The sequence below is a fragment of the Neofelis nebulosa genome, chromosome 2 (genome assembly GCF_028018385.1).
Source record: "Neofelis nebulosa isolate mNeoNeb1 chromosome 2, mNeoNeb1.pri, whole genome shotgun sequence".
Lineage (NCBI taxonomy): Eukaryota > Metazoa > Chordata > Mammalia > Carnivora > Felidae > Neofelis > Neofelis nebulosa.
In genome coordinates, this window is record NC_080783.1 from 171389020 (window position 1) to 171402696 (window position 13677).

The following is a 13677-nucleotide window of genomic DNA, read 5'->3' on the forward strand; positions in this document are numbered from 1 at the left end:
AGTGACGATTTAACAGTGCTGAAGAATGAGATCAGGACAGCACAGTACCTGGCACAAAATCAGTGCTCTCAAAAACTCTCTAATATTTTATTTTAATAACAGCTTGGACTGCTGGCAAAAAACACTGGGCCAGCCGTCAGAAGTCTTTGAAGGCACAGGATGTAATATATATAAAACCATTTCAATGCTCCCTAAGACGACGGTTGATAACCATTTAAGGCCATATTGGGGCGTCACCTACAATCTTGCAGCCCTGTTGGAATAAAAACACACCAAATAACTAAAACCAGTAAACCATGGAAGCTGGAATTGCAGTTGCAAGATATGACTTACTTCTCTAATCTACTGATATTATTCTATAATGCCTATCATATGGGTAAGCGGCACAGACTTCAAATGAAAAGCCTAGCCACCAGGATCTACCTACATTTTTGGTGCAAGTTACCTTTTGGGGACATCTTTCTTAATGAAAACTACTGTCATAAAGAATTTGTCTCTCAACTACACTTATTCAGCTAGTTTTTGAAACTCACCAGCTAGATGTAGTTAACAGCATAAGATTAACATGGTACTCATGGCAGAGGAATTTTCTCTTTTTAAAAATTTTTTACGTTTATTCACTGAGAGAGAGCACAAGCAGGGGAGAGGCAGAGAGAGGGAGGGAGAGAGAATCCCAAGCAGGCCGTACACTGTCAGTGCAAAGCCCGATGTGGGGTTTGAACCCACGAACCGTGAGATCATGACCTGAGCCAAAGGCAGATGCTTAACCGACTGAGCCACCCAGGCACTCCGGAATTTTCTTAACCCAACTCTGTATAAACCTATCTCTTGATATTAGCTATTTCTTGGGTAAAGCCTCAGATCTAAGTGACTCCAAGGTATAAAAACCCTTTTGAGTCTCTTATTTATTTATTTATTTATAAAAAAAATTTTTTGTAACGTTTTATTTTTTGAGACAGGGAGAGACAGAGCATGAACAGGGGAGGGTCAGAGAGAGGGAGACACAGAATCTGAAACAGGCTCCAGGCTCTGAACTGTCAGCACAGAGCCCGACGCGGGGCTCGAACTCACGGACCGCGAGCTCATGACCTGAGCCGAAGTCGGACACTTAACCAACTGAGCCACCCAGGCGCCCCGAGTCTCTTCTTATTCTATATGGGAACAAATATAGTCTCAGTTGACTGGGCTTCAGGTTCTATCTTCATATGACACATTTTTTTTTTTTTTTTTTTGGTAAGATCTTGCTCAGAGATATTACCAGTGTCATTCTAATATTTATAGATAGGTTGAATTTAGAAGCCATACTGTTAGTTTACACGAGACTTTACCTTTCAGTGTTTGTAGGCTCCCTAGGGCTCTGAAGGAAAAGGCCAATCTGTCCTAACTTGCATAGTATTTCCTTACCGTTTCCCAACAATACTCAGACCCAGTCCTCGGCCAGCCTTTTTCTGCAGATCCACTGGGAAAATCTCCAAGTTCTCCTCATCCCTGTAGTGTGCCTCGTCTCTATACACCACCAGCCGCACCTTCTGGGGGGTCTGCCTCAGGGCTGTGATGGCTTCTTCATGGCTGGCGCTCCTCAGGTCAATCCCATTAACCTGGAACAATGGACATCTGAGATGGGCTGCTGACAGCAGAGACCTCCATGCCGGTTCTGTCTGGAGCTCTTTAATCCAACCAGTGACAAACCTCTGGAAATTTCTAGCTGTTCCCAAGGCAGGTAGCAACTATTGGCAGTAGTAGCTGCTTCATGTATAAAGGAGGTAGCCCTTATCCTCTCCTACCCCAAAAGCATAGAGGGTGCTTAGTACACACAGTAATGCTGTTTTGCAAAGCTGTGAGCTCTACTATGGAATCAACGTGGTTGGGGATGGGGGAGGGTGAAAGGGAGCAGGAGGGGTGGAAGGGTCTAACGGCCTCATGTAATTGAGGTCAAAAGGGAAATGAACATTAGTGTTGGTCAGCATTTTAGGACTCAGTTTGCTTATCGAATTTGACGTCCTCACTCTTAATTGCAAACATCACAACTACTTTAGAATAAGCCGGAAAAAAAATGAGAGACCAGTATTTCTGATAGTGTCAAAACCCCCTTGAAGTACACCCTTCTGAACCTGGATCTGAGAGAGCACAAATAGGACCATAAGTTAGAAGCAAACTGTACTTGAAACAGCACTGAGTAAAGCCATGGCTCTGCTTCCGGTAAATCACGTGAATTTGGACAAGTTGTGGGCCCTCAATAAGCTTCTGTTTCCTTGTCTGCTAAATGGAGATCATATAGCCAGTTTACTTATTTATTTCTTCGAAGTTACTTGTGTTTTACTTAAGAAATGTTTGTGTAGTGCTTGTGTATTAGCCCTTTGTAAATATTTACTCATTTAATCCTTATACTAACTCTCTGAAATAGGTACCATTACCATTTTACAGATGAGGTAAGTAAGTCACGGAGGGGCTAAAGAGACTCGACCCAGGTTATATAGCTAGTCACGGTTTGAACCCAGACTATCTTCCCACCCTTAGTCTCTATACCCTTCTGCCTTAACATACTCTTATTTAAAAAAAAAAAAAAAATTTAACATTTATTTATTTTTTGAGAGACAGAGACAGAGCGCGAGCAGGGGAGGTGTAGAGACAGGGGGAGACACAGAATGTGAAGTAGGCTCCAGGCTCTGAGCTGTCAGCACAGAGCCCGACGCGGGGCTCAAACTCATGAACCGTGAGATCATGACCTGAGCTGAAGTCAGTTGCTTAACCAACTGAGCCACCCAGGCACCCCTCAATGTACTCTTAGAATGAGTTATTGGATCCCCTGCCACAGAGAAAGTCAAGTACTGTTATGGATTAGTGGATTTAACAAAAAGGAGAAATTGAGGGGAAGAATGGCCAAGGACTCAAAGGAAGGGAGTCATAGGTCACTCCCTCAAGGTCATAGCTAGGAAAAGACACAAAGGGAAGAGTAGGCACAGGTCATGGCCAGTAGTGGGGTGGGCGATGGGGTGGGGGGTGGGGTGGCAGAATAGAAGAGTTCCCTCAAGATGCTGGTTCTACTCCATGTTCTAGTCCATCCCTGTGTGTCCTGGGCAAGTCAAGCTTATCTCTGGTCTTCCATTCCTTCATCTGTACAATAAGGGATTGGTCTCAGGCTTTTCTTTTTTTCTCTTCTTTTTTTTTTTTCAACGTTTTTTATTTATTTTTGGGACAGAGAGAGACAGAGCATGAATGGGGGAGGGGCACAGAGAGAGGGAGACACAGAATCGGAAACAGGCTCCAGGCCATCAGCCCAGACCCCGACGCGGGGCTCGAACCCACGGACTGCGAGATCGTGACCTGGCTGAAGTCAGATGCTTAACCGACTGCGCCACCCAGGCGCCCCAGGTCTCAGGCTTTTCCAATTCTAACATTCCAAAGACTAGTGACTTGTGGCATAAAGATTGGTTACAGAGAGAGAGAAGAGAGCAATGAGCCTTTCTTGGAGAAGGTGGGTTTTGAGCAATTATTTAAAGCTGATTCTATAAGCCAGAAAAATGTTTAAAAGTCTAATTTTCATGATGCTTTTTCTTTTCTGGTATATCTTGTGTTTGTGGTCTCGATTACATTAACTATACCCAGTGGTTAAGGGGTGCCTAGCTGGCTCTAGTTGGCAGAGCATGCGATTCTTTTTTTCTTAAAGTTTTATTTATTTAAATAGTCTTTACACCCAGTGTGGGGCTCAAACTCACGACCCTGAGATCAAAACTTGCACGCTCCTCCGACGGAGCCAGCCGGGTGCCCCCAAGCATGCGACTCTTGATCTCAGGGTCATGAGTTCAAATCCCTGGGCATAGAGCTTACTTTAAAAAATAATAATAATGAAAACAAAACAAAAACAAAAACAAAAAAACCCCAACCCAAACAGTGGTTAAGTATGGGTTTTAGATACAGACGGCCTTCAGTTTGAGCATGGATTTTAACTTACGTTGTGAAACCTTATGTATATTAGTCAAGCTAAGCTTCAACTGGGTCATTTATGAATTGGAGATAATATCTATTTAGTGTTGTGAGGATTAAGTGAAATAAACCCTCTAAGGCATTCGGCACAGGACCTGGCACACAGTTAAGTGCAATGTAAGTTAGAAGTTGGGATTTTATAAGGAGTTGAAGTAACCCCTGTCAGGGCTGTTTTCAGTCAGTGCCAGCATTCACTGTTACTTTAGGCCCATGAGTGCACTCTCATTGTTTGTGAGGTAAATCCATAGGACAAAGGGGAAAACAATGTCTCTAGAAAATGTGGTCTGAAGTGATTATTTCCCTGTATTCCAATAGATGGCACACCAGACCACTTCTGTTACTCAAATGCAAAATAGTTACTTCCCTGGACTCCAGGTGAGTTCTCTTAAGCCTCTGAAATAGCTTGTGAGAGGCCCTAGCAATTATACTTTCCATAAAAAGCACTGTCATGAAACTAATATAATAAAAGCAATTTATACTAAATTCCAGCATGAAGATGACTGCCCAAATCCAAGACATCTGCTCCAAGTTCACAGTTTTCATTTCCTCCTTTGCTTATCAAGAGGCACCACTAAATGCACCAGTAATCATAAGAGAAATATCGCTGTGCAGCTCGAATATTGTGGAGTGATGTATTACCTTAAGTGCCTTACAGAAGCACTATATGCATTATTTAGAGCATTGATTGTAGAAGGGTAGGGGTGGTAATTGCAGAGCTCCCTACTTGAGACAAAGAGCCATAGGAGGCCCCAGTCATCAAGGGGAGTGTATCACATCTCTTGGATAGGACGAGGAAGTGGGGAAGTCACTGCTTTCGAGGGAAAGAATAACCAAACCAGGCAGCACTTTCTCACTACTTTATTCCACAGGGAAAACCAGGCTTTAGCCCTTTACTCTTTCTGCTCCCACTTGCACAAAAATAGAAGATAATGGACGTAGAATTAGGGAAGGATGAGGGACTGAGTCTAAAAGGAGAATCGGAAAGAAGACAGTTCATGCTAATTATAGAATCATAAATCTTGCCATGCTAAAAAATTGCTGGATTAGATCTTTGTCAGCAAAATCTGGCTTGTCCCAATTTTTAAAAAAGTAATCTCTACGCTCAATGTGGGGCTCGCACCCACGGCTCCAAGATCAAGAGTGGCATTTTCTTCTGACTGAGCCAGTCAGGCGGTCCATGGCTTGTCCTGATTTTAACAAGAGGATAGAATTAAAATTATGAAAGGCCACTGACAATGCAGAGGACTCTCATAAGTAGAAAGGCCATTGTGTGGAAAGTGCTGATACACAGTTATCTTGTTTCACGGTCTTGAAATGTACTGCCAAAGCTGGCCTGTTTTCTCAAGGCAAACCTGCAGGCCGAAGGCTGATGATGCCTAATTATGCATCTGTACACATCAACCACAACTAGCACAAGTCCAAATGTGGGGTCTAAAGCTGCTTACAAAGGAAACATGATGTTACTTGACCAAACAGCTACTTCTTTAAAAAAAATTTTTTTTAAAAATGTTTATTTATTTTGGAGAGAGACAGAGTGTGAGCAGGGGAGGGGAAGAGAGAAAGACACATACACAGAATCTGAAGCAGGCTCCAGGCTCCTAGCTGTCAGCATAGAGTCCGACACAGGGCTCAAATCCACACACTGTGAGATCATGATTTGGGCTGAAGTTGGCTGCTTAACTGACTGAGCCACCCAGGTGCCCCCATACAGCTACTTCTTAACTAAACACATGACATACTTTTGTGGACTAGATACTGCATGGGGTAAAATTTCCTGATCAATAAAAAAACAACTTTTGTTTTAGTTGACACACACTGTTATATTATATCCTGGTCATCTTTAATGTTTATTTATTTTTGAGAGAGAAAGAGAGACAGAGCATGAGCAGGGAAGAGGCAGAGAGAGGGAGTCACAGAATCTGAAGCAGGCTCCAGGTTCTGAGCTGTCAGCACAGAGCCCAACGTGGGCTAACTCACGAACTGTGAGATCATGACGTGAGCCAAAGTTGGACGCTCAACTGACTGAGCCACCAAGTGCCCCATGTCCTGGTCATCTTTTTTTTTTTTTTTTTTTTTTTTATTTTTTTATTTTTTTTATTTTTATTTTTTATTTATTTATTTATTTTTATTTATTTTTGGGACAGAGAGAGACAAAGCATGAACGGGGGAGGGGCAGAGAGAGAGGGAGACACAGAATCCGAAACAGGCTCCAGGCTCCGAGCTGTCAGCACAGAGCCCGACGCGGGGCTCGAACTCACGGACCGCGAGATCGTGACCTGGCTGAAGTCGGCCGCTTAACCGACTGCGCCACCCAGGCGCCCCCTGGTCATCTTTAATGAGGAGTATAGACCATCCATCCATATTGGGTAATATAATTCAGTTGGATGCCAGGAAATGGTTTGAGTTTTCAATTTCTCCTTCCACTCAATTGCCTTCTTCATGTTAACCTATCCTGAGTATTCACTTGTACATGAATATGAAAGAGAACAGCTACAGCTGAGATATCCCATACAAATAGTTTTAAAAAGGGATATTTTTTTACTGAAGTATAACTGTTATGAAATAAACTATATTTAAAGTATATAATTTATATTGCTAATTTATGTGATTTATACCCATGCAACCATCACCATAATCAAGAAAATGCTGCACAGATTAGATTTAGTTTCAAGTGACCATTATAGAATAATCCATGGGCTTACAAATCATGTATCTAGGCATGTATGCATCTGTACTCTTTTGAATATTCAATCTATTCATCTTATAAAGCCAATTATAACACCAGTTAATTAGAAAACCTAGGGAGAAAAAAAAAAACCCTTGAAACTCCTGACCACTAAAAAATGGTGCTATATGCAAAAGCAGTCAAGCCAAATCCCAAAGAGGCCTCGCTTATTTTTCTAACCTCATACACTTGTACCTTAATGAATGTACTGGGAATATGTCCTAATCCAATGATGAAGCACAGTAAAGGTCTGCAGAGAAACCCTGAATTTAATGTGCAGCGAGCCCGGCCTCTCCTTTAACTCTTTCTTGCCTATATTTTCTGCCCTTAATTATATCTGTGGTTTCATCTTGGGAGGCAAACTTGAACCACCAAAGGGGAAATAAAATTCTATGATGTCATTCATAATGTGCTGTATTAAAGTTGCAAAGCAAAAATGCACATGCCCACCATAAAATGTTAACTATTCAATTAAATTCATCCAATGAAAGAAATAAATGTTGCCTAAAGGTCTCACATCATCAAAAAAGCTTTTTCGTTCCACCTACCAGAATGCCTGGCATTGACCTGCCATTCATCCGTTCCTTAGTTCAGACACTGCCTGCTTTGGCATTTTTTAAAAGGCTTTAACACCTTTGCTAATTGAGAGCCCATTTGAAAGAGGCAAGCTAAACATTTCATTTCTCCCTAAAGGGAGAAGATTCTACATTTTCATCAACTAGAAAACAAAAGCGGAAAGCATTTTACTTAACGATTTATTAGGAGTAAGAAAACAATACTTAAAACAGCACTGAAGTCTTTAAAACATCGGCTGTCCATGTTTTTGCATATGTCTGTGTTTTTAGGAGAATTTAGACAGCTTTAGTGAAGCGGCAAAACAAGTCAAGTTGCAATACTATGCACTCTCATTTGATATTAAGATTATAGAACTATAGGTTGTACTTTTGCTTTAATTTAAAAAAGTTTTCACAGATTTAGATTGATGATCTGCCATGATTCTGATTATAGTTATTCAATGTACATTAAAGAAAGAAAAAAGAGTAAGGTACATCTTTTGCTAAATGGGAGAGAGATAAGTGAGGATAAAATGGAGTACAAGACTGTGAATAAATACTTTGTGGATCAAGGTCAGTAAGGGAACTGTATTTGCTAGTATTAAATGAAACTCATAGTCTTATACCTCTAATATCTGGTCACCAGCCCAAAGTCTTCCGTCTCTGGCCGCGGCTCCTTCTTCGTAGACTTCGTGTATAACTATAGCATCCTAGAAAAAACAAATTCTTATTAATTTTCGACAACCATAAATGCTTCCTTACACAAACAACAAAACCATAGGCAGCGACCCATAAATTGCCATTTGCTAATAGTGTCATATTTTATGGGACCTGAAGGTAAATAAAATACACAGTTACCATATATTCCAAGGTATAATTAATTTTTCCTAAGTCTCTTATTTCATTCCTTTAGAACTGGCTTTGCCTAATATTTCAAGGTAAACTTCCCCCCTGTGTTTTACTGTTAACCTGTACATTGCTGCTGTGTATGAACTTGAGGTGAACTGTGCGTCATTCTTATTTTCATTTTATGGTATATTTTGAAACATGGTTTCAAGTATTTATTAGTATTCAAGGATTTGGCATAGATGTGTGGTCTGATGCAGGGGTTCTGTCAGGCCCATTGCTTGGGCAATGAAAGAAAAGAACTTAAGTGGAGTGAAATGACCCTGGAGGATGAAGCATGGAGGAGGGGGAAGGGTGTTCATGACCCTAAGTAAGTGTAAGACAGCCGTGGGTTCCAATTCTGACCCACCATTGTGTAATCTTGGGCAAATTAACTCCTGAACTCAGCATTCTGAGCCATAAAATCAGGACAATACCTAAGGCAGGTAAGCTCAGGCTGAGGAAAGTATTTCATGGTTAGTGAATTAAAACAAAAAATTCCTATCTTTTCAAATTAATAACCTTAAATTTTAATCATCATAAAAATAACACATATCAGTGTAAAGAACTCAAGCAATACCACAGCATGTAGTAAACCACAGAAATAAACTGCCTCCTTGGTCTGCCCCTCAGTCTCACTCCCCAGAGACAATCACCATCAACAGTTTCCTAAGGATCCCTGCAGACAATGTACATCTCTACACCCAAATATTTCTATCATATGTACATATATTTTGGTGAGACTACTTTTAAAATATTCAGTTGAATATGTTCACACAACTTTCCCCCCTCATGTTAAGCAAGTAGAGGATTTTTATAGAGCTGAAAACTAAAGCAGCCAGAAGCCATTGGTTCTTTCTGCTGTTTATCAGACTGAAGGGCCTGAAAAATATGATGCTGGAAGGATTATGCCAGCTGTGTTGGAGGGCTGCTGGGAAAGGAAAAGAGCTTCTGCGTGGAGACTAGAAACAGAGATCTGTGGGTCCCATGAGAAGTGCAGAAGCCCTGCACTGCCCAGTGTCCCCCATGCCACACCAGCCCCAGCACATGCACTGGCTTACCAGACTCTGCAAGCAATGGTCAAGGGGGCCACAAGCCATGCAAAATGGATCCCACCTTGGAAGAAGTCCTGTGTCCCAAGCACTGGGGCTTGGAAGCAACAGGATTTCTAGACTTGAGGTCATGAAGGCTTGGGTAAGACGGGCTTGATGACAACTGGGGGGACTGATGATAATGGCCAGGGGCCCACCAATGATGTCTGGGAGTTTTGTGAGGAGACCAGAACCCTGAGAGCTTGAGGAGCCTACGAAATGACTGAGGGTGATTCTGCCTTGGCCCAGAAGTATGGAACCTCAGAATCAGAATTAAATTGACGTGAAGTCAAACATAAAGAAATATTTCTTGCAGAAGTATAACAAATAAGACAAAAAAAAAAAAAAAAAGATCCAAACCAAATCTACTTTCTTAAAAAAATAAATAGGGGCGCCTGGGTGGCTCAGTCGGTTGGGCGTCCGACTTCAGCTCAGGTCACGATCTTGCGGTCCGCGAGTTTGAGCCCCGCGTCGGGCTCTGGGCTGATGGCTCAGAGCCTGGAGCTTGCTTCCGATTCTGTGTCTCCCTCTCTCTCTGACCCTCCCCCGTTCATGCTGTGTCTCTCTCTGTCTCAAAAATAAATAAACGTTAAAAAAAAATTTTATTAAAAAAAATAAATAAAAAGGTTCTTATGTGAATTTGGGAGTAGAGAAGCAATACAAGAAAATACTAAGAAGTTCTACAACCAGATGACTCCACTGGATTCCAAATATCTTTCTCACTACTTTCATTTTATCATCACATGCTTCTGAAAACATTCTTTATTATAGCAATTATAAAGGCAGCTCCCAGGAGACAGGAGAGATTCCCTAATCCAGACAATTTACATTACAGATTTTGTATCAGCAACAGATTTTAGACCATTCTTTGTTTTAACTCTGATTTATGAAATTTCCGGATGCAGGGAGCATCTAGACTGCCAAGAGTTGGTTCCTCTGAACTGCTTCAAGGGAATGGCTTTGTGAAAACGTGCTAGGTCAGTGGCTTCAGGAGATCCCAGCAACACTGCCAAGATGACACCAAGGGCCAGTTTTATGAAAGTAGTGCAGGGAGAAACTAACGCAAGTTCCTTGTAATGACTTGTGTCGTGCTGGTGTTTCAAGTTTGGAGGCCAAACAGCCCCCCTTCATTGGACTGACAGAATCAGACTGAACTCCTACTAACATGGTGTTTACAGAGCTCAACTTCCAGCATAAACTTCTTTAATTTTGCAACATTACAAAAGTCAAATGGGAAATCTCTCTTCATTTACACTTAAATGGAAGAAAAATATCAACTGTAGTTTTTATTCCATAAAAGTAGCCCAGGGGCGCCTGTATGGCTCAGTCAGTTGAGTGTCCGACTTTGGCTCAGGTCATAGTTTGCGGCTTCGAGCTCCACATCGGGCTCTGTACTGACAGCTCAGAGCCTGGAGCCTGCTTTGGATTCTGTGTCTCCCTCTCTTTTTGCTCTTTCTCTGCTCACGCTCTCTCAATAAATAAATAAATAAATAAATAAATAAATAAACAAACAAACAAATAAATAAGTAAAATAAACACACACTAAAAAAAAAAAAAGTAGCCTGAATTAAAACCTCTTCAATACTTTCTGGGTGTTCAATGAACTCTTTTTTTTTTTTTTTTTTTAATGTTTATTTATTTTTGAGAGAGAGAGAGAGCGCACAAGCAGGGGAGGGGCAGAGAGAGAGGGAGACACAGAATTCAAAGCAGGCTCCAGGCTCTGAGCTGTCAGCACAGAGCCTGATGTGGGGCTCGAACCCACAAACTGTGAGACCACGACTTAAGCTGAAGTCTGGCGCTTAACCGACTGAGCCACCCAGGCGCCCCAATGAACTCTTTCTTTAAAGTTTATTTATTTGAGAGAGAGAGTGTGGTGTGCAAGCAGGGGAGGAAGAGAGAGAGAGGGAGACAGAATTCCAAGCAGGCTCCGTGCTGTCAGAGCCCAACACAGGGCTCAAACTGACGAACCATGCAATCATCACCGGAGGCGAAATCAAGAGACGCTTAACCAACTGAGCCACTGAGATGCCCCATAATGAATCTTAGAAATAAAAGAAATATACTATCGCTCAAATGCTGAACTCCCTGTCAATCTGTTTTGTCCAGGAGTCTGTGTGAAAAACTCCCCATTATTTCTTCCCTTTTGCTTGACTACTGTTGTGATTTCTCTTAAAGTTATCAATGAAAATACAAGAAAACAGTAGACACTCTAACCGATCAATAGAAAAAGGTCACATTTCTTACCATGTGCCCTATGTGTTGACACTGGATTGTGAAGTTAAGGTTCTGCTCAGCTGTACTAGAAGGGGGTGCTAGACATGAGAGGTGGGGGCCAACAGGTAAATTAGAAATGTGGGCTGGTGAACTGAAAAGAAAAATAGATTTATTTTTTACAACTTACACAGTTGATAAGGTAGGACAAAATAATAAAAAAAAGATACTGTATTGAGCTATTTTAGGCATCTATTTGACAAGGCCACAAAAAATTTTTACTTCTTACTTTGAAAAAATTGTGATTAGATGAAATAATGGGTCATTAATGAAAGACTGCTATTTATTGTTTTAAGGAAAAAATTTGGAGTTGATTATACACATGATTCTTATCTCCTCATTGTATATCCTCTTAAATTTTAATGCTCTTGAGCTGTTCAAGCAAAACTGCTTGTTGGCACAGTTCTGAGTACCTTCTTCTTCCACTCTTATCTCTGCATATTTAAGTAACATTCCTTCACCCTAGGATACCTCAGTGACTCCATCTACCAATACCAATGACTTCTAAAACTCATCTATTCCAGAAGCATTCTATTCATCATTTCCCTGTGGGTGGGTTGCTGGCTCACACTGAGGAGAGGCTATAGAGACAGATGATTATGAGCTAGGCTTCTGGAGTCAGATTTCTTAGTCCAAATCTTGGCCCTGCTACTTCTGGCCACGGGCCTTGGGAAGACTGTTAACCTCTCCCTTAGCTTCCTCATGTTTATATGGTTTTAACAATACTATTTGCACATAAAGCTTTATGTACAATGCCAGCACATAGTAAGGAAGTGGGAACATCTCATTTATTTTAACACCTCTGTGCCAGAGTTGCTGCACGCTTCCCATTCGTGCCATTCAATCCTCATAACGATGAAGCAAGTGCCGTATTATTAGTCTCATTTACATTTGGGGATATGGAGGCTCAGAAGGATTCAGACTTGACCAGGTCTTTGCATCTTCTAAGTAGGGAAGATCACATTCCAACTTGGGACTGTTTAACACCAAAGCCTGTGTTCCTACAGCCATTGCAAGCATCTCATCTGTTTTGAATATTTTATTTTGCACTTGTATAGAAGCTCACCTGGGATTTTCCATATGGCATCAATTCTGTTGAAATACTGTCTCCTTAACTCCACAGCAAAAACCTTAAGGGCATGGGCTGATCATTTTGTAGACAGTGAACAAAAAGACAACTGGGGAAGTGAAAATTGAAGCCTCTCGCTTAATGAAGTGGGGTGATGATCTATGGACCTCACTTGCTAGTTAGGGGTTTGTGCTACACAAAACACGATGGTTAAGAACTCTCCCCAACCCAACATGGAGTCTCTCTCTCTCTCTTTTTTTTTTTTTAATTTTTTTAACGTTTATTTATTTTTGAGACAGAGAGAGACAGAGCATGAACAGGGGAGGGTCAGAGAGAGAGGGAGACACAGAATCCGAAACAGGCTCCAGGCTCTGAGCCATCAGCACAGAGCCCGACGCGGGGCTCGAACTCACGGACCATGAGCTCATGATCTGAGCCGAAGTCGGACGCTTAACCGACTGAGCCACCCAGGCGCCCCTCTCTCTCTCTTTTTAATGTTTTTATTTATTTTTGAGAGATAGACACAGCACAAGCTAGTGAGGGGCAGAGAGAGAATGGGAGACACAGAATCTGAAGCAGGTTCCAGGCTCTGAGCTCTCAGCACAGAGCCTGATGCGGGGCTCGAACTTGTGAACTGCGAGATCATGACCTGGGCGGAAGTTGGACCCTCAACTGACTGAGCCACCCAGGTGCCCCTAGCTCTCTCTTAATTCCATTTGTTGTTCTTGTCTCTTCCCTTCATTTTTTTCTATCTTCTTTCTATGCACCCATATTATTCAATGAATGATTTTTTTTTTCTACAGGAGCAGATATAAAAGAAAATTATATACAAGTGATGCATTCATGTTTAAAATAAAGTTGTTCAGGGCGTCTGGATGGCTCAGTAGGTTGAGCATCCAAGTCTTGATTTTGGCTCAAGTCATGATCCCAGGGTCTTGGGATTGAGCCCAGCATCAGGGCTCTACACTGGGTGTGGAGCCTGCTTAAGATTCTCTCCCTCTACCCCTCTCATGCTCTAAACTAAACTAAACTAAACTAAACTAAACTAAAATAAAACAATAAAAATCTTTTCAGTCCAAAACAACCCAGATTAATTTC

At 41.6% G+C, this 13677-nt stretch overlaps 1 protein-coding gene across 4 annotated transcripts in view; it reads right to left on the reverse strand.

Annotated features, from left to right (window-relative positions):
• Positions 1–13677, reverse strand: part of PATJ (PATJ crumbs cell polarity complex component) — a 366822-nt gene that overhangs the window by 39494 nt on the left and 313651 nt on the right. For all 4 annotated transcript variants that reach the window (XM_058717189.1, XM_058717188.1, XM_058717187.1 and 1 more), the window contains exons 35-36: positions 7890–7973; positions 1405–1598 (exon numbers count right to left, since the gene is read on the reverse strand). In XM_058717189.1, coding sequence (XP_058573172.1) covers positions 1405–1598; positions 7890–7973 — 278 coding nt within the window. The remainder of the gene's footprint in view (positions 1–1404; positions 1599–7889; positions 7974–13677) is intronic.